The sequence below is a fragment of the Mixophyes fleayi genome, chromosome 1 (genome assembly GCF_038048845.1).
Source record: "Mixophyes fleayi isolate aMixFle1 chromosome 1, aMixFle1.hap1, whole genome shotgun sequence".
Lineage (NCBI taxonomy): Eukaryota > Metazoa > Chordata > Amphibia > Anura > Limnodynastidae > Mixophyes > Mixophyes fleayi.
In genome coordinates, this window is record NC_134402.1 from 400,509,614 (window position 1) to 400,535,889 (window position 26,276).

The 26,276-nt window shown below is 38.0% G+C and overlaps 1 protein-coding gene across 5 annotated transcripts in view; it reads left to right on the forward strand.

The window, feature by feature from the left end:
• Positions 1–26,276, forward strand: part of PAM (peptidylglycine alpha-amidating monooxygenase) — a 103,479-nt gene that overhangs the window by 30,163 nt on the left and 47,040 nt on the right. For all 5 annotated transcript variants that reach the window (XM_075181398.1, XM_075181385.1, XM_075181413.1 and 2 more), the window contains 8 exons: positions 3,516–3,603; positions 12,534–12,619; positions 15,535–15,618; positions 18,268–18,316; positions 18,536–18,603; positions 22,720–22,800; positions 22,887–22,963; positions 25,081–25,184. In XM_075181398.1, coding sequence (XP_075037499.1) covers positions 3,516–3,603; positions 12,534–12,619; positions 15,535–15,618; positions 18,268–18,316; positions 18,536–18,603; positions 22,720–22,800; positions 22,887–22,963; positions 25,081–25,184 — 637 coding nt within the window. The remainder of the gene's footprint in view (positions 1–3,515; positions 3,604–12,533; positions 12,620–15,534; positions 15,619–18,267; positions 18,317–18,535; positions 18,604–22,719; positions 22,801–22,886; positions 22,964–25,080; positions 25,185–26,276) is intronic.

The following is a 26,276-nucleotide window of genomic DNA, read 5'->3' on the forward strand; positions in this document are numbered from 1 at the left end:
ACATTTTTACAAATGCAAGAATGTTTTTTTTTGTGCTCCACCCACTTGTCACATGACTTATTTGCATGAAGACACTTAAGGTAACCTTAGTTATAGGCTAGCAACCGCCTATCCCCATCTGTTCAGCTATGTAAGTATTTTGTATAGTAGCTAAGAGAAATCTTGGGACTGCATTGCATAGTAGCCAACAGCGACTTGGGCGTATATTTACTTAACTGCGGGTTTAAAAAAGTGGAGATATTGCCTATAGCAACTGATCATCATCATCACCATTTATTTATATAGCGCCACTGATTCCGCAGCGCTGTACAGAGAACTCACTCACATCAATCCCTGCCCCATTGGAGCTTTCAGTCTAAATTCCCTAACATACACAGAGAGAGAGAGAGAGAGACTAGGGTCAATTTTGATAGCTGCCAATTAACCTACTAGTATGTTTTAGGAGTGTGGGAGGAAACCGGAGCACCCGGAGGAAACCCATGCCAATATGGGGAGAACATATACAAACTCCTCACAGATAAGGCCATTTTGTAGAATGTACTAAATAAATAACTAGAATCTGAGCGGTTGCTATAGGCAACATCTCCACTTTTTCAAAACCGTAGCTTAGTAAATATATCCCTTGGTGTCTGCATTGAATACCAGCCAGAAGAAATAGTGTAGTCTGGTTACAATTCTTCGAATTAACAATTTGCTGCACACTTAACACATTAGCTGGGTAAAACTCCCATCAGACAAACTATTTTTTTTGAGGGGTGGGGGGGTTGCCATTTTTATAGACCTATGACTTCTACCATAGTTCTATTTCTGAATGTTTGTTGTTTTCCATTCTTTAACTGACAGCTGTCAGCAGTTGAGTTTCTATGGTTTAGTGTATATTTCCGTTTCCTGAGTGTATCCACTGGCCCATATTTAGATTTCATATCGGTTGTGCCAATACAAGCAGCTGTTTTCCTTTCGAGCATTGTTTCTATTCAGTGGTGGTTATCTATTACGTCAGTCGTTATTTACATAGAGCCGTATGTTTTGTTTCTCTACAACAGCACTTTACCGGAGATTTATATGTTTTGAAAATTTAAGGAGCGCATTACATAGTGAGGGGTATTTGCCTGGAAAACTGCAGCGTTAATGCTCTTATAGGATATCACGTGCATTTGTACACGGCCTTACTAGGGAGTGCATGGTATTGTGTAATGTGGTACGGACCAATTCAATATCTCATGATTTATTTAAGCTATAAATAAGGCGAACCCAAGCAACCATTGACAAGTTGAAATTTAATGAATAAGCTATTTCTAAAATGGAAAAAAAAGTGAGTTGGACTGAAACACATTTTGGGGGAAGGGTACTATGATAGCAGCATTACTGGACGCATTTTTTGCGGTTGGTAAATGACCCTTAGGGGCATATTCAATTGTTGACGGTTTCAGCTGCGGAAAAAGTATTACCGTTATAACGGTAATATTAAGCCTGGTTTCAGCTCGCAGCTCCCTGAGCCGCGAGCTGAAACCCAGCGTGAAAAGTACCGTAATAACGGTATTTGCGCGCACTATTGCCGTAGAGACGGTAATAGTGCATGGGGGCGCGTTACTTTAGGCTGTAACGCCAACAATTGAATATGCCCCTTAGTGTTGACAGTTAAACCAATTAAATGATTCAATATTTTGCATAATCTGATGCAGAGGCGGAACTAGCGAGCTGTGGGCCCCGATGCGGGGAAGCAGGGAGGAGGAAACTGGGGCCCGCAGCTCGCTAGTTCCCCATGCTGCGGGCCCCATTATCTCCATGGGCCCCGGTGGACCGTACCTGCTGCACCATTGCTAGTTCTGCCACTGATCTCATGATATGAACTGTATGGGTACCACCAAATAAATTTATACATATTGCAGTATGACTATAGAGCAGCCTCGGAGTTTGTTACTGTGTGTACAGAATGGTAAGGCTTATGGCCGTGTTTGACAAGCTCCTGAATAATTGCAAAGATGATGTAGTCACCCTTCCTCCACATCCACATTCACCAGGAAGTGTCTTGCAGTATGCCTGCTGTTTGATCAGTGCAGTGTGCCAGTGGGTTAAATGTAAAAATGTACTACGCCGAAGTGGAAATGTTTCAGAAGAACTAAAAACCCCCATGGTGGTGCAATATGGGTCTGGCAGGTGTCAGCAGTGTTGTGCTTCCTTCCATGCTCTGGAACAGGAGAAAGCAACACTGTGAGCCCCCACTGTATCTCTGGGCAGCCTTCAGGATTGAGTGTGATAGAAGAGTACTGGCAGTATTTGGGTTCATGTAGCTTGGATCCCCAGATCCAAGAGATAAGCAGCGATGGCAGAATTCTATTGAATCCTGTTGGTATGCTGCTCCCTGGAGGCCACATGGAGCAAAGCACCACAGGCAAGTTCAAAGAGCTCTGGCTGAGGCAGCAATAGGAAGTCCATTAAGAAGTAAAATTAAATATTTTTGTTTTTTGTTTACTTTTTTATTATTAGTGAAACACCAAAGTTAGAAACACATGAAAGCATATTTAAAACATCCAAAAAAAAAAAGTTGAAAAAACATGCTATATTTCAGTGCTCTTTCAATACATTTTTATTGTGACATGAACATACCATGTACATTGTGTAAGAATTACTAAATTAGTGACTCCTTACTCCGGTCTTCTTAACCAGTTGTTGTTTTATTTTGTCACAACACTGTAACACAATCATTAAATGTTCCACGGCTTTCTGACACTAACTAAACTCTACCAGGCCTAACTATTGGTCGTCTGCTACTCATCGTCAGATGCCCCGCCCACCAGATCCCACAATCCTTTTATTCTTAACAAACACACCACAGCAATCACACCCATGCCATGCACCTGTGAGTACAATCCTTCCTTAAGGTAAAATCAGGATCATTGACCCTGTCTGTATCTTTCCTGGGTGGACGGGTCCTGTTCTGGTTATCGGACGTCTTTTCCATAATTGTTTTGGCTTAACATATATTTTATATTAAGATTAACAACTAAAAAATAGATTTTATTTTGTTGTTGGTTCTAATTTAATTTGACCTTTTATCTTTTGATTTGACCTTTCCTAAAATATAAAAAAAAAGGTTTAATGTGAACGTTTTCTGTGGTTTGTGTACCTTGTCCTCTTCATTAGACTTTTGAAACATCTGAATAGTACTTCAGTATTGTCATGAGAATATGAGCTAGCACAGGGTTTCCTAAACCCAGTCCTCAGGGCTCTCCAACAGTGCAGGTTTTCTGGATCACATGTGACATAATTAGGACCACCTGTGGATCTGTTTCAATGTGTCAGTCAGTAATGAATACACCTGTGCTCCAGCAAGGAGATATGGAAAACCTGCACTGTTAGGGAACCCTGAGGACTGAGTTTGGGAAACCCTGAGCTAGCAGAATAAATTCTGTGAAATGTACACTACACTATGTCTGGAACTGGCTTGAAGTTCAAAATCTATAGTTTTTAAATTGCTGTTGAGAAAATAAATAACATGTTTTTTTCTATTCTAGTTGATTTCAAGCCTCATGCCACTATGGATACAGTGCATCACATGCTTCTGTTCGGATGCGGCTCGCCCTCTTCCACTGAAGACTACTGGTATGTGTCTTTTGATAATATGTTCTGTGAAACCAATAACATAACAGGAGTATTATCCATTTCAACTGTATATTTTATTTTTTAAGAATGTTGAAATCTTTTTAACCCCACTTACTAGTGTTCAGAAATAATAATAAAGAAGCCACTTCCCAAATTCACCAGGGTCATGTTCCAAATTTGATAGGTCACTCTTCTTTTACCTATGGTTAATTAGGGCTGTCCAGCCAATAACTGTACTGTTGGAGGCGATAGTAGGCTTTACATTTTTCGTGCCGGACACACACACTGGCATGTCTTAGGCAATATTGCACAAAATATAGGATCATTCTGGATGTTGGTGAACGTCATTAAGTGCTATTCTAGAAATTAGCAATGAGAAAGTATAATGGTGTATTATATGTGGGACCTATTAAATGTATAAATTGGTGCCGTCCTTTTAGTGCCAAGCTATAGAATTGGAGAACATCATCTCTCCAGCTGTTAAGCTGCATGCCTCAGCATTTTTGACAGCTAGGGGAAGGAGACCTGTTGGGTACACACAATTCTGAAACAGAAAACCTTGATATATTTCTGTTTTTTCTTTTATTTTGTGCTGTGTCTGCATTGTGTGTAAATGATCTTCACCATGTTTTAAAGACAAGTACCTGTGAGGGTTTGTTTTTTTTATGTAGTGGTATACTGTTGCCTTAATGCCATTGTGCGGAAGTGCTTGCTCTTGTGAGAGTGCTATGTTTGGCTGTATCCATTTCAATGGAGTAATGATGAATGAATGTGGCCCGGCAGGCAGTAGCATTGTGCCTGCACTTAGTAAATTACTTTCTTTGACTTCATTATGGTTTCTGTTTATATTCTTGTGCAATGCCGCCGTGTTCTTTCTCATGTATTCCTTGTGCAGAATAATTTGAAGAGTGGCAAATAATGTAGCCATGATATGCATTATTTATTGACATTTTAAATTACGGTTTTAATATGTATGACCCATATGCAAATGAATAGTGTTTACAGAAGAAAAATTGAACCCAGTAAAAGGTTAATCCATTAGTAATACTTTGTCTCTATCTTCCTTTCTGGCATTATTACATCTCTTAATTGGGTTATGCCAATATAGTTTTACTAATAGTGTGCGTAAGCCAGTGACGTATACCTGTGAAATTAAGTCATGGATTTCTGCCACACACTTTGCAGCTAATAGAAACTCAGATGCATTCTAATGCTTACTTGGTTCCCTGTTTAACCTCCACAGTGCTAGTGACATTTCTGTTCAGATTTTTAAACCCGTTCAGTGCTAATTATGAATGAGACTCATTCTCTATTTGTGTCCTTAGCATGCTGCTTTTAAGGGGTAGATTCAATACCCCGCATTGTTAAAATTACCGTAGTAATGGTAATAATGCGATGTTCTAAAGAGCAATTCGGGGAATTGACTCTACCCCTAAATCTGATATTTGAGAACCAAATTGTTGTTTAAAAAGAATATTCCGCTGGGAAAGTTTCTAAGTTCTTTATCATAGACTTTTGTCCCTAATGCACAGGACTGTCTAAAACATCTGGTTCAGAAAAATATTTTATTTTCTACATGAATAGATTAATATCCAGCAAACGCGTAGGGTTATTATTCTGAATAATAGAATAATCTGCTGCTGTGAAAATTCCAATGATCTGATTGGCTACTTGTTCTATATCCACTCAAATGTCCAAAACTGTAGACATCCAAGATGAGCAGAAGATAGACTGAATACTCTAAGTGTATATTATTATTTTTATTATTATTAATGAATATATTATTATTATTATTATTATTATTAATATAATATTAACAATATGAAAACAACTTTTGTGTTATGTTAGGGACTAGGTTCTCATGTTTATGTAGTCACTGATAACCAAGTATAGAACATTTTAGCTTTGATGCACATTAGATAATACTACATAACCTGGGTTGGTGTTTATGCGGGAGATGGGAATAGGTTGGTATGAAATTACCATGGTAATGGTCACAATAGGCATTTAGTCCTCCCCTGCAATAATTAACGCAATATAATACAAATTGACATTGTGCAGTTTTATTTAATTTTTTTTACAAAAAAACATCTCTAGAGATATTCTCTGGGACATATGCAGTCATTACTATAGACAAACTAGTAAACTGGGTATTGCAGTAGAGCTTTAATAAGCATGCCATGTGTTATAAAGTAAAATATTACGCACAAACCCACTGTCTCTGAGTCAAACAGAAAAGCACTAAAGATTCTAATGTTTTGAAACACAGCAGGCCATGTGTACTATAAGATAAATATTGTTACCATGAAGGCAAGAAGCAGTTTCCAAGTGTCCAGTGAAACAGTTGTGAATTTGGTTTCAGTTTTTCCAAAATACAAAAAGAAACATTATAACAAACATTGATCATTAATATATTGGCAACATTCGTCTATCAAACAAGAAGTGAAAGGGAGAGGTAAGAATGAGTACCAAGGCTGGTGAATGGCATAGGGAAAATGCATATCATGTGCACCTAGATTGTATCCCTTTATACTTTCTTCTGCATTGGCCATCTTTGGCTTGTAAGGATAGCTCCAACACCACAGTCTCAAAACAATACAGTGTGGTACTATAAATTAGTAGCCACAATGCAGTGTTATGATTGGTTGTACTGTCTGTAGCTGTGTATGTAAATCTGTGCTGTATGACAGCTTGTATTTGACAGTCTGTTGAGTAGTGCGTCTGTATCTATATGTGCAAGAAAAATTGTCTCTGGTCGCCATTCCACTAGACCAGTGATGGGCAAACTTTTTCAGGAGCGGGCCAAATAAAAAAGAAAAACTTTAGGCGGGCCAATATAATTTATTAAAAAACTCAAATGTCGAAAAATATAATACACATTTTTTGAATGGGACGGGAGGGTGTTATATAGCAGTGTTATCTCTATAAGTGCAGCGATCGTACAGACACAGCACTTATTTCAGCAGGTTGTTGCAGATCTGTCTTTCTGGTGAGCCACTAACTGACAACACAGCAGCCAATCGAAATCTGCCTTAGTATATGGCCCAGCCCATCTCTTCTCACATGACTTTCAGCCATTAGGGGGCGTGCAGGTGTTTGAGTGATTGACATACGAAGTGTCCTTTAAGGAAGGAGGATGAAGTGTAATGGAGGAAATAGCTGGGAAGGCATAAAAATGAAGGTTCTGACACACAGGGTCAGCCCTAATAATTTTATGCATGTTTTAATTAAATTTTCTAAAATATTGGCGGGCCGGATAGAACCTCTAAGTGGGCCAGGTCTGGCCCACGGGCCTTAGTTTGCCCATCACTGCACTAGACTCTACAGGTGACAGTTAATTTTCCCTCATCCAGGAAAGTAATACTGCATGCACGTATCTGAATGGCTTATCTATATGTGTTACTGAAGATCTACAATAAATAAAGTATAGCTAAATCCCACTCTTCAGTGCGTTGGATATCCACTTTTCATGTACTATTTGCTCCAATAGAACCAGGTTTGATTGTTCTGCATAACCGGTTATAAATTCTGTTTATTCAATTAGTTCTGTTATCTATTTAAAATGTTAGTTGTTAGCGGCACTGACTTTCACAAAATTGCAGAACAACGGTGTTGCACTGAGCTTAGCTCGAGTTGAAAGGATGTAATTTGTAAGAGATAATGGCTACAAAAGACATGGCATTTTCAACTACAGTCCTGACAGCTGCAGTTTACAGGTTTCAGTTATAGTATTCCTCTGCATTTATATTGTGTATATGAATAAAAAAAACAGCAAGGAAAGGCACGATCAGCTTCCATAAAGGCTTATTCACAGTGTACGGCCCCCTTTTCTCCAGACTTGTTTTACTGTAAGACTGGATATCTGACAGCTTCTAGGGCAGTGGGTGGGGCTAAAGCGCAGTCATTTTTAATGGAAATATAGAGGTATAAATACAAAAAAAAAAATGCAACTTACCAGGGCCTGACTGAGACGACATACCCTGGCACATCAAAGTAAAAAGAAAAAAATAATGTCCCATGATGTCATTCACAAGTGTGTCTCACTGTTGGTGCCCAGTACACCAGTAATGGCTGCATCTCATGACTGCATATTGTGAGGGCCTGAGAGCTGACTGAGGATGAGCACTTTCTGAAGAAAACCCAGCACTCTGGTATTTAAAAGCAAATCATGTCTTCTGAACAATGCCAGATTGCCAGTTCAGGTGTTCAGAATACACCCTGGGGGATAAATGTGTCAACTTGTGGTGTTATAAAATCACAATATTTAAAATGATAATTTAAAAAAAATACACAAATGGCTTTGAAATTGCAAATCATTGTTTCCAGTGACCCCGTGATCTTACTCGCGATCTTACTCACATTCTGGAGCTTTGTAGTTTTCCAAACGCTGCCAGCTCCAATCAATGCATTTAATGTAAGTAAAGCGCATTGGAGTCATTGTATTGTCCCTCCCACACACACACCTAATGCAGGTATAGCAACCTGCATGTGTTGCATACTCAACCTTAGGCACTGTTATTTATTTTTTATCCCCCCCCCCCTTTATATTTTTTATTTCATTATAACAAGACCCAAGCTGTGTCTACTTCTTGCACACTAATATTGTTTGGAAGAACATCAACATAGATAACGAACATCTGTTTCTCTTGAGAATCAAGGTCAAGCTACTGCATAACTCTGTTACATTAATACTCATACATTATTCTACCATTTATACATACATATATTTTGTTGAGTTTAACTCCCACGATGTAATTAACTCTCTCAACCCCATATCTTATTATACAGTTCAACTGTGTGGATGGACACTGCCACCAGCCTTTCTGGAATAAACACTGTTTATATAATTTAATCACAACAGAGTGCTTTGTGTGTCCACATGCATTGTTGCAAGTTTATATGGTCTACTTTGGATTCCTGCACCTGGGAGAACTTCCCCTTGTCCTGCCGATTGGAAAAATGTTATAGTCCTTTCTATATCTTCCAATCTGCACTTTAAATACCCGCAGAAATTAGAATTTAAATAGCACACTTATGGTTGTAATTTACAAATAAAATGTGACAACAATTACCACATTGCTAACACAATACTGACATGCAGCTTTGATACTTGATCGCCATCCAAACATAAGGTTCTGTCAATGAGTATCTAGGTCTTGCATATATAATTTCTATATTCTATAAATTTAATTTACAGAATTATATTTTCTTGCTATGTTTGATACTTTTGATAAAGAAGATTGACACAGTTCAGTTCAGGTTTGTTTTTAATGATTATTAACTTTGTATCTATGTGCACTCTTGAGATTGAAATTGGAGTCTGTAAATCAACCTTAATTGCAGTTCGTTTGTAAGTAAGTACATGTGACTTATGAAGAAATAAGCTGGCTGTTTTTGCTTTCTTCCATGAAAGAGAGTTACACCTTCCCCAGTGTCTAAAACAGTCTGAGTTTGCATACTTGTGTGTGGTTTGGCAAGTTGTAGTAAGCTTCATATAACATCTTAAAGGATTGTATTTTTTAGAGTGTGTTGACAGAGCTTTTGGCAAGGTCCTAATGAATTTTGTTTCATATTTGTGGTTGAATCTGCATATTTACACCCTTTGCCCTGGCACTTTAGCAGTATATTCTCCTGCCACAGGAAGCCAGTGAATTTTGAATTTCAGTAGCCGTCCAATCCAAGTTACACATCTCTTGTCAGAGATATCTCCTCTCCTTCTGCCACCTATTTCCTGAATGGTATTGGTCTAGATTACCGGTCCCTGCCATTCTGCAGGGTTAAATCTGTAACAAATAATAAAATAAATCTCCCCTCAATTGCATACATGCTAACTCAGAATCACGATGGAATTCCTAGGACAATCTATTAGAATAGTTCAATCCTGTAACCCCAGAATCAAAGACCTATTTAAATCTTTGATTAAATTTGCCTGACGAAATAACTGATGTATTGTTTATACATAAATGTTCAAAGAAAACCTTGAATTATACTTTAAACTTCATGGTAATCTTAAAATAAAGGAAACAACAACTAGCTTAGTTGACTGTTAGTTTCAGTATGCACTTCTCACATGTTCCATGTTCTTTAGAGGGGAATTAAGCACAGTTGCTGTATTGGTGATCTTGTCTTCTACATTCAGTTAGAAACGTGTGAAAATCTCTTCCAAGAACGCTTTGCTGCTGAGCTTAGTGCACCTAAGCACTTCACACCGAATACTCGGACTACTGTGGAGCACTACAAACCCCAGCATGTCAAGTTTAGTGAATATGATGTATGGTCTATTTTTTGCATTTTAAATATTCCTTTTAAATGTAAATGCATAGTCCACAAAATTGGGATAAATGGCAAGAATTGCATATATGATGCAGAATAAAAGGATTTGCAAAGTGCAGTCAGTACTGAGAAAGATATTCCTGGGAAATATCTTTAAAACTTCCCATGGGAAGTAGGGGCAGTTGGTAAATTTGATACCGAAGTTGCCTTTTTAAAAAGAAGAAGAAGAAAAAGAAATAGAGGAACATAGACTTGCTGGATTATCTTTAAAGCAGGATATACAGTACAGATGTTTTGCTAGATGGATTTTTGAACAGCTAGAAATACTCACAGTTCTGAGACAGACCAACAACCTCTCATTGGCTTCTGTTTAGCGACTGAACTATACAAATCTATAACATCTATGCATAGTTATGTTGGTTATACACCGCGCCAGGCAGCCATTTTCTGGTCTGGTATCTCCCTATTAATTCACTGGAATTTTTTAATTACTTTGCCACTTTCTCCAAATTATAGTCCCCTTTCAATAATGTAGTGCTTATAATCACCCATTGCCTCCCATTCCTGTGCAGTACTGGTCATGTTCCCATGTATACATGGAAACACCAGTATTTAAATTCACTCCATCTCTTCAGTGCAGGTAATCCTGACCCTTGTTAGCATTGAACACCTTCTCTTTAACTCGTCAAACAAAATACATGTTCGTTCCTACACTCATCAGGAATCAACGTTGTAGATGCTCACTTACCTGAACATGTAGGTGTCCTATTTTATATTTCAGTATTGTGATTTGAGCAGTGTTCTATGTAAAAAGAAACCTCTCCAATTAAAAAGACTATCCGCCACTTTCTTGGCTGAAACAATACTTATGGAATCTATTATTCCTATAAGATCTAATAACATCACTGAAGCAAGGGGCACTCTGACTGCCCTCACACTGCCATATTTATTTGTGTCTTAGAATTAGGAACTTCTCCATCTTGTTCAGGAATCTGAGCATATGTGTTACTGTTTTGCTTCATATCTTTTTACTGAATTGAACTTCAGCTTTCTCATATAGTACTAGACATGAATGTATTGTTTATTTTGTTCCCCATTACTTAACAAGGGACTCAATCTAAGAAAATATTTTGATATGTTGTAGAAGATGAAAACATTGTATTTATTTTTGTGCATTTGACTGTAGTGCTCATGTACTGGGCTGCTTTATCTGTACCCTGCAATTTAGAGTTGAACTAGAACACATTCCCTCCCAACTCTAAATCTGCCCCTCCCCTTCCAAAGTGCAACATGTAAATTACCAAAATTGCACAGTCTAGCTGGATTGAATTATACATCTATATTAAGACCTTTTTTCTTTATTTACACATCCTACAAATTACAAAGTAGATGAGCACAGTATAGCCCACTTTGAGGAGCTAATTATTTTAGCCCAAAGCCAGGGAACTGCTGAGGGTCAGTATACATTATATTACATATGCAATCGCTTGACTACATTTCTCTGTAAGGGGCCCATGAAATTTTGTGTGTGCAGCACCCAAAAGGCAGGTCCGCACATTTGAGGGGGTGTGGTCAGCCACAAGAGGGGGGCGTGGCTAGCCTCCTGGAAGTCAAGGCCAGTCACTAGAAGGGGCGTGGTCAGCACACAAAATGTTATTTTTGTATTTTTGCCCTTAAATATGTGGACGTAATTAGCTCCTCAGCACTGCAGAGATTTTTCCATTTCAACTGCTTATTTCAACTCCTCCTCTGCTGGTTTCAAGTCAGTGAATAAGTCACAATGTCAGCCAGTGGAAGGTTTGATAACAGCAGCTCAGGTGCAAGTAGCAGCACAGCACTTGCTAGCTACAATGCCGTCCGTATAATTAAATGTACCAAAACACAAACATAAACTTTGTTCAATTAAATAAGTGGGGGGGGGGGGGGAAAACAACATTTTCTATAAGCTGTATATTATCTATATTTTACATATTTTCCACCTGAAAGGCTATTTTTAATTCTAAAAAATAAGGTATCCCAGTGGGCCAGTCCCACACTGCATACCAACAATTCTCTGATTTCATTGTAAAACTATCAAAATTCCATTCACTTACATTTTTCCTACTGACATTACTAAATCCCCACTTCTACTATCATAGTGCTTTCATATGATGGTTTCGTTTTTTGAAGCGGCTACCAATCATTTTGTTTAGGTCGCAAAAATCAGAACAGAAATGTTGGTTATTCATAAATCATAATACATAATTGTGCCAAGAACGTCTCCAGTTAACACTAAAACTGTGATCTTCTAGATAAATACAAAACAAACCTTGAAGCATTGCCAGGTATGTGGTAATGGCAAATTAGCCAATATTTGATACAATTACAGTTTTGATTAAAAGGGGGTGGGGGTTGTTCTAAGTGGAAGCCAGGAAATTGTTCCAAGCAGATAAATGAGTTAGAGATGTATATCGGAAGACAATTTATTTGTGCTTTCTGACATCCAGCGCCAACAGCCTCCATAGCTCAGTTTGAAACTATTTGTTCTTTTTTACTGGTGCTCCTGTATAACAAATACCAATGATGTTGATCTTTTGCTTTTGCTTGTAGTCTCCAGCCATACTACGTCACGCTAAGATTATATTTGGTATAATATTAAATGGTGCTTGTGTTTACAGGGACTGTGGTGCTGGAACCTGCACAGACAAATCCAGCATTATGTATGCTTGGGCAAGGAATGCCCCGCCAACCAAGCTGCCAAAAGGTATATGGTATCTTTGTTGTTATTATTTAAAATTAATATGCTGTACGCCAACAACACTGCAGCAAAGTTGTTAATATTCCTTTCCTGTGTACCGCCCCAGTCACATATATTTTGGGTTTGTGTTTCACATTAGTCGATTTTGAGTTAATTTGGCCCTTAAATGATCCATAAACCCCATAAACTTTAAGATCTGAACCATTATAGTAAAATATGTCATCCTGTGTTAATCTGACATTACACTGCTGCTCTGTTAAAAAAGCAGTGTACTCCATTACCAGCAGCAGAAGCTCCATCTAAATATGTGAAACTGGTCAAAATGTTCAGCACTCAGATATTTGAGTTACTATGACATCACATATGTCATAGGTCAAGTCTTAGGAATCAGCCAATCCGCACACTGCATTTCTGCAGAGCAAGTCTGCCAAGCTGTCGTCCAAGTAGGGCAACCTGCTACAGGGGAGTAAAGAGAGGCGTGTCTGATAAAGTTGATTTGATGTTTAGCATCCGCTCATTAATACAACCTTTGAGAGATTATATATACAAGTTTCCCCGAGCTGCCACCTGAACTCTCATTCACATCTGATGAGACCAACCAATCATTTGCTTTCATGGTATTTTGCTATAATTAACTTGCTCTAGACAGAGCAGTCAGTGATTGGTTACTGTGAATATAATGCACCTTCGAGCAGTGATGTAAATACCACTCAGTCGGCATGAAAAGTGAAGATTATTTTTTTTTTTTATTTAAACCTGTAAGGTGGTCATTGCCAGAATAGAAAGCTATAACTTAATGGATTTTAATAAAGCCAAATTTATACATTAAAACAGCTAGAAATATTCACTGTGCGATTTGCTCTCCATGTGATGTATGATTTATTGTGGTCTTATTTCATTGTGACATTCTTTTCCTGGAAACCTATAATGAGGCAGATTGCTTGTGAATCTCTGTGTATACACTTTCTTAAGATATTAAAATTCCTCTCTTGCAACACGGGGTTTAAATTAAGAATTATGTTCTTACAAAGCATGTCATACGTGCTATTTATTACTTGCAGATCCTCAAGGCATTTGCTTTTTATATTGTTCTATAAATTTAAGGCCGTTTGACTACTGTTATAAGATGGTTAACAGATTGAAAAGTTTATAAGGCCTACATTTTATTTAAGGAAGAGGATCTGTTCCCCCTGTAAAATGATACTGCTGTCTTGAGAACATCAAATCAGGCTTTTATAAATAACGGAGTTTAGAAATCAGAAAACACCATTGTTGTTACCTCTGTATCTTCTCTTCAAACATAATGGCAGGGATCATCCTACTTTCTACAGTATGCTATGGACAGGAAATAACTGTAGAAAAGAGAGGCGGAAATAGTAAGCGTTTCTGGAACACACACTATCTAAGGCTGGCTTTTTACAGTGTACACCGTTTTATACTTTGCATTCAGTGTCCCCTGCACCAAATAATCAACACACCGATTTTTAATTATTCAGCAATCTGGACTTAACGTGTGCTGATCACGTACCTAAACTGGAGGCAGCTCATGTTTTGGACCAGTTCACTATGGCATAGGACACTGATGTAACATTGTTAAGTGATTCCACTAGTTCCTAGTAAATTGTTAGGCAGAATGTTGATTTAGCCCGCTCAATGGTTGTCTCTCTCTTCAGTTGTACAAAATATTTAACAATTGCTCCGAATTAAATTGCAAGTAGATAGTGACACAGATTTATATTGTACATTATTTTGTTTTTCTCCATTAAAGCTGTTCCTTCCTCACCTTGGGAGCTACTCTGCTTTTCCTGCTGCTCCTTGGTTCGTCCCTTAGACATAGGCGTTATGACGCTGCAGAGAGCTGGGGAACCAATCAGAAGCCGCAATCATTGAGCTTGTGTTTTTTTTATTGGTCCTTCCTCTCACACACAGCAGACATTTTAAAGCAGTGAGCGTAAATGTTCTGCCATTTAGGTGGTACAGCAGCTTTAAGTGGCAATAAACTTACAATACATGTCATACTTAAAATTAAAGGGAACAAATTGCAAGTTGATTAAGTGCCATTTAAGTGAAGCTGGAATGTTTTTTGGCTTTTGCACAGCTATAAACTTCAACATAGCAGTAGACTGTTTGGTGTCGTAGTGCCCTCTTACATCTTTTACTAATTGCTTTTCCACTGTGTATTGATCTAATCAGGCAGATTGGTTTCTATTGTTTCTCTAAAACAGAACAAAGCTGATTTCTAAGTTATAATTTTATCAATGTGTCACAGAACAAGGCAACACAAATCTGCTTTCCGGCAGAAATACTGCAATTCACAGAAGAAATTTAGAAAGAGATATCCAGGGGCAGGGGGACATGGGCCCCCCCAGACCGGTCCCATAGTGGGCTATCTTGGGCAGGGTCATTGGGCCACCAGCATTTTTTTTTCCTTTAAAATGTTCCTAACAGGCTGCTGAGTCGAGTCTTTCCCCCCAGGCTAAAATCATACTTGACAACTCTCCCAGAATGTCCGGGAGACTCCCGCATTTCGCATGAGTCTCCCGGACTCCTGGGAGAGTGTGGCAATCTCCCTGATCTGCCCACTTCACTAGGAAGTGGGCAGATCAATTCGGTTCAAATGCCACGATTCACCGGGAATGGCGCAGTTTGGCCGTTATTACGTCACAGGGGCGGGACCAAAATGGCACAATTTTCGGAGCCCCGTCCTCTGCACGCCCACCTCCCCCCGGCAGCTCCCAGAAGCCAAATCTAAAATTTTGGTAAGTATGGCTAATATTTGCCAGCCCTCGTCTGGCCTGGAGATTGCAATGTTTTAAGTAAAAGTTGTAAGAGTTGCTGGTTTCATCTTTTCAGAAACTAAGTATTTAATATTTAATTTCTCTAAACTCTAATGCTTCTATTTATATTATTCTCTGCTGTAGATGTTGGATTCAGAGTTGGAGGGAATACCGGCATTAAATATTTTGTGCTTCAAGTTCATTATGGTGACGCTAAAGCATTTCAAGGTAAGTGTAGTAAAATCATTAAAAGAAAAATTGGTTGTTTACCTGCATTTCTGAAAATGTTGCTGACATTTGACAGGATCGCGGTACATACACTGGTGCAGCCTATAGAAGCAACAGCTACTGTTCAAATTCACAGAATTGATTTTTTTTTTTTTTGCATTTACCAGCAGTTCCACTATTTTCAATTAAGTTACACCTAATAGCTACAGTATATTGCTCATTTATATTGCTTAAACGTAATGTGACACATAAAAGACCTTTTCATAAAGCCAAACACGACTACAATATTGTTAACGTTATATTAAGGCATGTCAACGACCACTTTAGTTTTGTAATTGGAAATGGTTTTAAGATTTATGCTGCATGCGTATTGATCTTGAGATCAATATGAAAGCAGATAATTTAAGCCTCACCGTTAATTTAAAACTGGGGGTTTTATATTTTTTTTGGTGACTTTAGTGATCTCTAATAGCAAAAATGTCAATATTTGTAACTGATCCTGCGCTTATGTAGAAAAGTATAACGTTTCATTATTAAATGGGTATTGTTTCTTTTTCAGCAATAACACTGGATTGTTCGATGTACACTGATGAGAGCGTTTATGTTGAAATTACATTTTGCTGTCACTATAATTGGAGTACAAACAGTTGCAAATTGAGTTAGCATGTTGATGAAATCTATATATGACCAGGAATCTATTTCATAAGTATTGGCAAAAACTGAGATTTACAGGATTTCTTTTTGCCTTTTTCTTAATGTTTCCAAAGTAAACCCTAATGAAGGATACCATGCACCTCCTTATGTCTGTAAAAGTATACCACTAATACAGCACACTGTTTTCTGTGTTAAATGTAATATCTCTTAAACCTGTTCAAGATACTCCTCAAAGTGCGCTTAAGCTTCCAAAACTATAGCACACAGCTGTAACAATGTGCTTAGCACTTTACCTGCAAGATACATGCTCCTTTATGGCGTTATGTATCTATGAACTAACCAATATATCACTGGTTGGTGTATGCTATACCTAGGCAAAATCTGCATTCAACACTACCGGACTGTACAGTGATCTCCCCAACACCTGTTTCCCTAGTGCTCCACCAGGCTCCTGGATCCCAACAGAGTCCTATTATAATGGAATAAACCATCATCACCATTTATTTATATAGCGCCACTAATTCCGCAGCGCTGTACAGAGGACTCCTTCATATCAGTCCCTGCCCCTTTGGGGCTTACAGTCTAAATTCTCTATAACACACACGCAGACAGAGGGACATGCAGACAGACACAGACTAGTGTCAATTTGTTAGCAGCCAATTAAACTGCCAGTATGTTTTTGGAGTGTGGGAGGAAACCGGAGCACCCGGAGGAAACCCACAGAAACATGGGGAGAACATACAAACTCCTCACAGATAAGGCCATGGTCGGGAATTGAACTCATGACCAATTACCCAAACCATTGTTTCTCCTATTATAACAGGCACCATGTGAGCACTACAGCCAACAGTGTGTGTTAGACCACAGACCACCAGTCTGACCAGTCCTGGCAGGTGTGGGCAATAACCGCCAACATTTTTCAATATTATTGTAAAGTATTACAACTGCTCCCACCCGGCTACTTCTTAATGCCACCCGGCTGGCAACATTTTCTGGGGAGAATACTGCTGTATGTTGAAGATCAACCAGATTTTCTTGGTGGTCTAACGAAGAAGTTTTGAGACCTTGGAGATGGCCTCTTAGTTGAATTATGTTTCCACTTTGCATTTTCTGTTTCCAGGATTTGCATAGAATTAACAGACTTCAATGGCGGTAATCTGCAATGTTTACTTTTTACATTTTAAAACATGGAAAATGAGGAAATTTTCATTCAGTGAATGAGAGTTTTATAAGTAAATAAGTTTAAAAGTGAATGCATATTTTTTTATTGTCGCCACTATCAATTTAAACGACTGAATATCTGCAACATTTGACCACTACATGCCCATTAGTTTAAAATTAGATTTGACCAAAAAAGGAAATCTGATTTTGCCAGGGTTTGTTTAGAACTATTTCTTACAGTGCATTTTTAGGGACATTCCAGTCTGCAATAGATATCTCTTTAGTGGTGAGCCATGTCTTCTGATCTGGAATGTTAAAGTGTAATGTAGCACAATAATGGGTTTTTCTGACGGTTTGGGTACGTAATACCGAGCAACTAAACCCTGACACTACTTACCCCCAGAGCCCTGCAGGCGTAGGCTGTACAAGGCTTTTTACTAAGCCTTGTACATTGTAGAGCCTGTGCCTGCTACCATTGCCCCCCTTAAGGATATAATTGTCTTTCTCTTACAAGTGACGTCCATGCGGCTGCCGGGATCTTAAACCGCCACAATAGTTATACGCCACTTTGTAAACAGTCGCAATAAACAGTTTATTGGGAAATGACATCATCGGAATGAAGATGAAGTCGGGAATGTCACTTTTGCTCTTCAACTGTCGGGCTAAGTATTGTCGGGGGTTTAGTTGTTCGGTATAACGACTACCACCGTTTCTGACAGTAACCAGTGTGGCAATGTTCCTATGTTCAGTTAATGGCCTAATCTCTGGGCTCTTTGCTTGTATGCAGCACTGCACAGACAGTGTTCACAAACTCTCCGTTTTTTATCTTTGTAGATAATCATAAAGATTGCACTGGAGTAACTGTGCAAATAACACCTGAGAGGTAATAGTCACTTTTTTTATTATTATTATTATTTATTATTATTTTGTTCTTTTTTTGTTTATTTTATTGCAACTAATCCATTGTTTATGAGCATCTTAGTCGGTTTAAAAGTCCAGCCATCCTGTGTCACGCATACACAATAAAAAGTTAAGCCCTTTCTATTATTTATTTTCATTTTACTGGCGGCCTATGAAATAGTGTTTGTTTTATTACTCCCAGGCAGCCGCTGATTGCTGGCATTTATCTCTTGATGTCCATGGACACTGTAATCCCACCGGGTGAAAAGAGTAAGTATTTCTTGTAAATGTGTGTGCGCATACTTAATGTCTGATCATATAGTGACAAAGGGAGATAGATGTACCTGCCTAGTGGGTTCGTTTTAAAAGCAAAATAAGCCCATTCCTTCATAGAAGACCTGTAGTAATTGTTTATGGTTGAGTGTTTTCTTTAACCTGTTATATTAAACTCTGCAATTAGGGAAGTGACACTTGGTACGCATCATTTAGTAACAGCAAGAACTGCAGTGTTACTTTACATGGGCATTTCATGACGCACGTACACTACAATGTCGTTGAAAACCCTTCTGTAAAATATGCGCCTAATTCCTTGGTTTGGCAGATGGTCGGCCAAATGCGCAGGGGGGTTACAGCAAATAAACACATCAATGTCCAACCTGCTATTTTACATATAAATGAATTATGAGCTTAATGTTGTTTGTTACATGTGTCTGTTTTGTGTGTTTTTTTAAGCTTTTTATTACATTGCTTGAAGTGTGCCTTAGTAATGCGCTTTTATGGAGCAGTGCACCTGAAAGGCCCAAAATGCATCCCATTAAATGTATAGGAACAAGACTCAATCTTTGGGATGTTCGGGGTGGTGGAGAAGTTAATTTGCAGGAAGACTAAGGCTGTACACTGTCCTACAGCCCAGTAAAATCCCCTGTAGATGCACAGGGGATGCCTCTAGCCTCCATTTAGACCAGCAAATCTCTCCTTTTCTGTGTAAAACTGGGTGCAACGCTGCAAATGTAGGCGTGTAACATAAAAGAGCATTTGCACTGCGGTTTTACACTTTTGCGGGCTGTAAATGGCCATTTCTTTTTGCAGGTGAGCTGATTAGGCCAGAGACTGAATCAAATTTATTTAGCAAATGACTGCATCCAGAATAAAGCTGGACCCCAGGATAGACCGTTATCATTCACCATTCTAAAGCTGGTCACTTCCTAGCTGTTCTTACAGATGTTCTGACAGTAATTACATTCAGACTGTTAACATCCTCAGTCATCTGTCTTAAATGAGATGTCCATCCAGTAAATCATGGTTTCCAGTAATCCACACAGAACCCAGGTTACTTGCTAGATACGTTTTTCAGCTGTTTCTGCAGAAGTACCGTTGGTACCAGCGCTTATGCAAAGGCATCTTCCCTGTGGTTATTGAAACTCTCCTCCATTGCCTGAGAGCAGGCTCGCGCTAAGGTGTGCATTGAGGCTGAGATCGTCTGCTCCAAAGAACAACAATAACGTGAAGGCATACTACTTAGGGTATACATCTAGGCTTTAGGTTAGAAATTGAGGGTTTGCTGGTTCTTTAACACATTTCACTTGATCACTCTAACATTCAATGGATGGTAACTGTGGACGTTTCTATTGCTTGTCCAATTCTTCAATACAATACCACATTATATTTAAAATGCTTTATTCTTAATTAGGTTGTTCACACCCATACTTGCATGCGGCAGTTTTCATCCGTAAACATAAATTTTTCCGATCATACAATGGGGCCAATGTATGAAAAACACGGGTATTTTTTATGTATTTATTTTTTTTATATCCATGTATGTTAGTTATTGTCACATAGGTTGGCATTGTAATGGAGTACACAAACTTGGTTGCTTTTTTTTTTTTATTATTACCCCACTTGCCTAAAGCATTTATGGTTTGGCGGAATATGTCAAGTTTTGAGCACATGTAGGTATAACATGTCACTAATTGTATGTGTAGATAACTGTTCCAGTATGTAGTACTAGGACTGAGCTGTATAAAGATGTGTTTTGTTTGTCTTCAGTCTGCCCATAACTCATTTTAGAGGATCTTGAAATCTGTTTTGCAGAAATACATTGTAAAAGGCTTTGTCCTTGGGGAGAGGATTGTCTGTTCTTCTCCCTGTGGCTAAAGTGACCTAGAAACAGCAGAGGTTACTTGATAGTAACTGGTGGCTGGCTGGCTTAAATTACTTCTGTCATGTAAGATGATGGTGAATCACTCACACGGTTACAACAGACCTCTGGTTGTACTGTACGTCAGATACAAAACAAGGCTTTGCAAAAAGAAAGTGTAGATAAAACTAGAAGTAAAGTATTGATTTCTAATGTGTAAGACAAAAGTAAAGGCTTATTGGTTCTGATTTGGAGAATAACTCTTTCCATTTTTCGTTCACTCTCCCCTCAAACTTGTACCCAAATTTGCATACATTGCTCCAATATTCCACATTTCCATTATCCCTCCGTGATGTACAGTATGTTTTACAAAAAGAAGAAACGCACATATTTAAATACCTGCCACAATGTGAATATTGAGGTAACATAATCAATGCATGTTTGTTGACACTTATTAGTGTTCCTTTTTGATCATTGAAATTTAGGGGGAACTACGTCATGTAAATAAAATATTTTCTTCACTAAATAAAAGGGTTAATTGGCTCTACGAAGTATATTTATAGAATACCCATGTTTCAGCAATGTATAGCTGTGTGCTGTACAACACCATTGATTGTTAAAGTGTTATCTTGTTGTTTGTTTTTCTACACAGTTTTATGTTTCTGGCTAAACAGTGTTATCATTGGCCCCATGCATTAATTTTATTTTTATATTTAATTCTGTGTTTGTCTATTTTAATCTATATTACTTCCAAGATGTGAGTCATTTATTAGTGTGTATTTGCCCAAAGCATGCATGATGGCAGCTTGTACGTTGATAATCCGTAATAACTTTGTAATATTGAGGCCAGACCTGAGTAACACCTGACTTTTTTTAAGTAATATCCAATCACATAATCTTTGCTATCATTATATAGTATTATTAAAATATAAATATTACTAAACAGGATGAATCCACAATTTAGTGGATAAGACTTTTGGAAATTGCCCTTAATATCGTATGTGACACTTGTAACACGGGGAAGTATTTATTATAAATGCCAGACTAGGCCTTTCAGTGGTTTGAAAAAGCTTGAAATCTTTCATGAAAAGGAAATGCAGAGAGGCTTTTATAGTGTTGCAGCAAAGGATAGTGACTCATTTGGTTAGAATGAGAAAATAACACATACAGGAGAGTAGTAATATGAAGCTTTATTAACACACATAGCTGGTTATAGGGTGCTACACCCCAATACCACCCCATATTGTATTAGGAATAACAATATGACAAAAACTTTGTAGTTACCTTCAATATATTCTTAAACAACTCTTAATAACAATGTAAACTTAACACCAGCCATATATATCAGGAATATGCGGTTATATTATTATTGTCTACACCAATCACTGATTTTTACAACTGCACATATTGTGCTATATTGTGATATAAAGTACTAGTGATATTAGTGAGCAGTTGGATATCACCACGTCAGTGTTCAGTGTTGGGACATTGTTAGAACATCTTTATTATACAGTAAAGATCATGCCAGCAAGCTTCATGCCCTATGTAATAAACTCTATAATCGCATTTGACCTTGTGCTCTTGTGTGGTCAAAAAAACTCCTTTGTGACTTTTTATTACCTTTTGAAATATACAGTGGAGGATATAATATAACATGAATAATTTAACAATGTGCTTACAGAACATAACCACAATCAGTAACGTATATTATGGTCTCAATGGCCAATTTCAAATATCTTCCTTTCTTGAACGCTGTTTAAAGGAAACACTTGATTTAATTTATGAAGTGATTGGTGGGGAAAATATTTTATCCAGAATTATTGCAATTGAATTCATGAATGAGAAAAACCCTCTGTAATATCCTTTACAAGATCTGTGTAGGAGAAACTTAATACCTGCATTGCAGCTTTGTCTATTGCAGGGCTATTCAAACTAATGTGCTTGTGGCACAGGTATGGACCTTCAGTGCTTTTCTGTGGCCCTGAGGTTCTATTACAACCTTTTTAGATGCTTAGACCCCCCCTTCCCCCATTGTATTATTATATTACATTACACTACACACATATTGCAGATTGGATATAAATTGGCAGGAAAAGTAGAAATGTTGAATCCATTACTTGTGCATTTTTAGCAGGCAATGTATCATTTAAATTGACTTTATTGTAGTTTATGGCTTATTAGTTTTATGCAAAAGGTGTTCTACTTAACATACATGCGTATTGACTTTTGTTGTACATAATGTTCTTCAGCAGTGTACGCTGATATTGCTTGTGCGTATGAAAAACCTACAATGCACCCGTTTGCCTACAGAGTCCACACTCATCAGTTAGGTAAGTGTTTCTCAGAGCTGAAGTTTAGACAAATGAATAATTATTTGTCCAGTTGTATTGATTAATGTTGGTTGCCATGTTTATAGGTCAAGTTGTAAGTGGATTCAGAATCAGGAATGGCAAGTGGACTTTAATTGGGAGACAGAGCCCACAGCTTCCACAGGTATGTTATGTCCTATTGAGTATATTATATATAAATATAGGATAATTCATTCTGTTTGTGACGATGCTTTATTAAAGTGAAAAAGGAGGCGTTTGTCTTTTGCCCCCAAGACAGGTAGACCAGTGTTAGACTTTAACTGAGCCCAACATGCTGTTTAAGTCCATCTATCTCCGCAACCAGGAATTCTTCATCATCATTATCATTATCAACATTTATTTATATGGCGCCAACATATTCCATAGTGCTTTACAATTGGGGACAAACACAGTAATAAACAAACTGTGTAAAACAAACAAAGAGGTGAGAGGGCCCTGCTCGCAAGCTTACAATCTATGGGACAATGGGAGTTGGATACATGAGGTTAAGTCTACATATTGCATTTCGGTCCAGCCAGATTGCAAAGGTGAAAAAAATAAAAACAAAAAGGGATTAGCATGCTATATGATCCAGTCACATAGGAATGTATGTCAGAGGGTTGTTGTCTTGTGTGGAATGTGTAACAGGTGGCATTAGGGTAAGAGGGTGGTTGAGGAATATTATAAGCTTGTCTGAAGAGAAGGGTTTTCAGAGAACACTTGAAAGTTTGTAGACCAGAGGAAAGTCTTATTGTGCGAGGGAGGGAATTCCATAGAGTGGGTGCAGCCCGAAAAAAAGTCCTGTAACCGGGAATGGGAGGACATAATGTGAGTGGATTAGAGACGCAGATCTTGTGCAGAATGGAGTTGTCGAATTGGGAGATATTTTGAGACAAGTGAGGAGATGTATGTTGGTGCAGCTTTGATGATGACCTTGTAGGTTGCTAAAACAATTTTATATTTGATTCGGTAGAAAACAGGCAACCAGTGTAGAGACGGAGTGATTCAGCAGACGAATAATGATTTGCAAGTTAAATCAATCTAGCCGCTGCGTGCAAAATAAATTGTAGGGGTTTGAGTCTGTTTTGGGGAAGACCAGTAAGGAGGGAATTGCAATAGTCAATGCAGGAGATAAGTGTATGAATTAAGGGTTTTGCAGTGTCTTGTGTAAGATATGTGCATATTCTGGAAATGTTTTTTAGATGTATGTAACATGATTTAGATATAGAGTTGATGTGGGTGACAAAGGATAGTTCTGACTCAAGGTCCACACAGAGGCAGCGAGCTTGAGGGGTGGGGTTTAAGGTCATGTTGTCAACAGAAATAGAAATGTCAGGTTGGGTGGGAATATTATTAACTCTGTTTTTGAAAGATTGAGTTTGAGTTGGCGAGAGGACATCCAAGATGAAATGGCAGAAAGATAGTCTGTAACACGAGACAACACAGATGTCAAGAGATCAGGAGAGGATAGATAAATTTGGGTATCATCTGCATAGAGATGATACTGAAATCCAAAGCAGTTTATTAGTATCCTTAGAAGAGAAGAGGCACACAATGCTTCACCCATGTGATTCTAAAATCTCCGGGGTCATTAAAAACAAACTAAAAACCCTAACCTCAGATTGAAATTATTTTGGATATTCTAATTTATAATCATTCATTTATAACATAATTCAGTTATAATTCGGTTACTTTTCTCCATGCTCTAGCTCTGAACTTAATCCTAACACAAAATCCTAAACTTTAGCTAGACATAGCGTTGTTCCAAGCAGCCCAAATTGTAGTCTAAACCTAGGAACTTATCATAAATTAGCTTGAGCTGTAAACCTCTAACATACTCTAAAAGTGAAAAATACAGGTTACCCCCTTCCATAATGATGATAATAATAATAATAATAATACATGATGAATAATTAGTATGTAAAGTAGGAGTACAAGAATGTTTTGCAAAAAGTATCATTGGACTTGGGCCCCAGTGCATTACATAAGAGAGCCTGAGTTAGGACCACACCATTTATTACACATGATATACACCAGGATCAAGTACCCATTGTCCCTTCAAGTGTTATTGAACTCCGATTACTTTTTAAACATAATAAGCCAACATTTGACAACGCATCTTGGGAGAGGAAAATAAGTAAAGGCTGAATTACAGAGGTGGACCCAATTATGTGCTATATGTATTTTTACTCAATTAGATCATCTTATTACTTTACTAGATATTGCAGATTTTCAAATTGACATTTTTTATATTTGCTTTAGGCATTTTATCCTGTGGAACATCCACTCGATGTCCATCCTGGTGATGTTCTAGCAGTGAGATGTGTTTTCACTGGTGAAGGCAGGACATCCAGCACATATATTGGGTATGTTCAAATAATGGAACTCTCATTGTAACCTTCAACCAATTGCATGAAGCTTTAATGATTTTGTGAACCAAATAGGTTCTTTAAATTTGGGGGAGAGGAGAACAATGTTTTGAGTCACATAAACTTATGTTGATGTTACCAGGTGCAGTTGAATTTTTTCACTTTTGGAAATGTAAATGCAACCCTCTCCTTGTACCTGTATAGTAGGAGTCTCTTCTCTCTTGACTACCTTCTGGGCTAGGGAGGGGTCCCCTTTAAACATTGGGCCTTCATGAATGTGGACCCAATAGTTGGAACAGGAAACAGTAGTAGTGTAGTCTCTGTGCTGCAACAGACTACATAACTCTACCACCTTATATAAACAATATTATGACCTTTTAAATTTCAGTAGTTACAGTACTGGTACATTAAAATGTGTTTGGCACTAAAATGTTGTGGAGGTCCAGATTCCTCAGGGGTAATGCAGACACTGCAGAAGGAGGCACCAAGGGAATGGGACCCCTGCTAGTATGGGGATGGAAAATAATTATTTTAAAATTATATTTCCCAAACTGGAAATGTATTTTTGATACGACTTTTACTTTCCAGGTTATTGTAGCAGATGTCCATCTTTGGGGGGAAATTCCTCCAATGTAATCATAGCTGAATTTTGGAAAAATCACAATTAATTGTGTTTGGGTTCTTTATAATTAAATACGCAGTATGTTCTATTTTTGTAATTATTTTGGGTCAAAAGAACATTCTCAGATCTCCTAACCGAACTAGGAAATATTTCAAAATGACCCTGGGTGAGGACCACAAATTAGCAGAGACAGGACCACATGTGACCCAAACACACCATGTTTACATGCCTGTCTGTCAACTCTTCAATGCACTTTTATTCCAATACTTCCCAAGACCTAACCCAGACAATCAGGTCTACGGGGCTTCAGTCATGGGCTGTTTTCATCAATATGACTGGAGCAATTTTTCAGATGATGTAAAGAGGTATCTAATTAGGAATTAAATTGGATCAATCTGGAAGCCCTGATTTATTTCAGTCCCATGTGGCCTAGGTTTGTGCGTCATGTCTTGTACAACATTATTTGT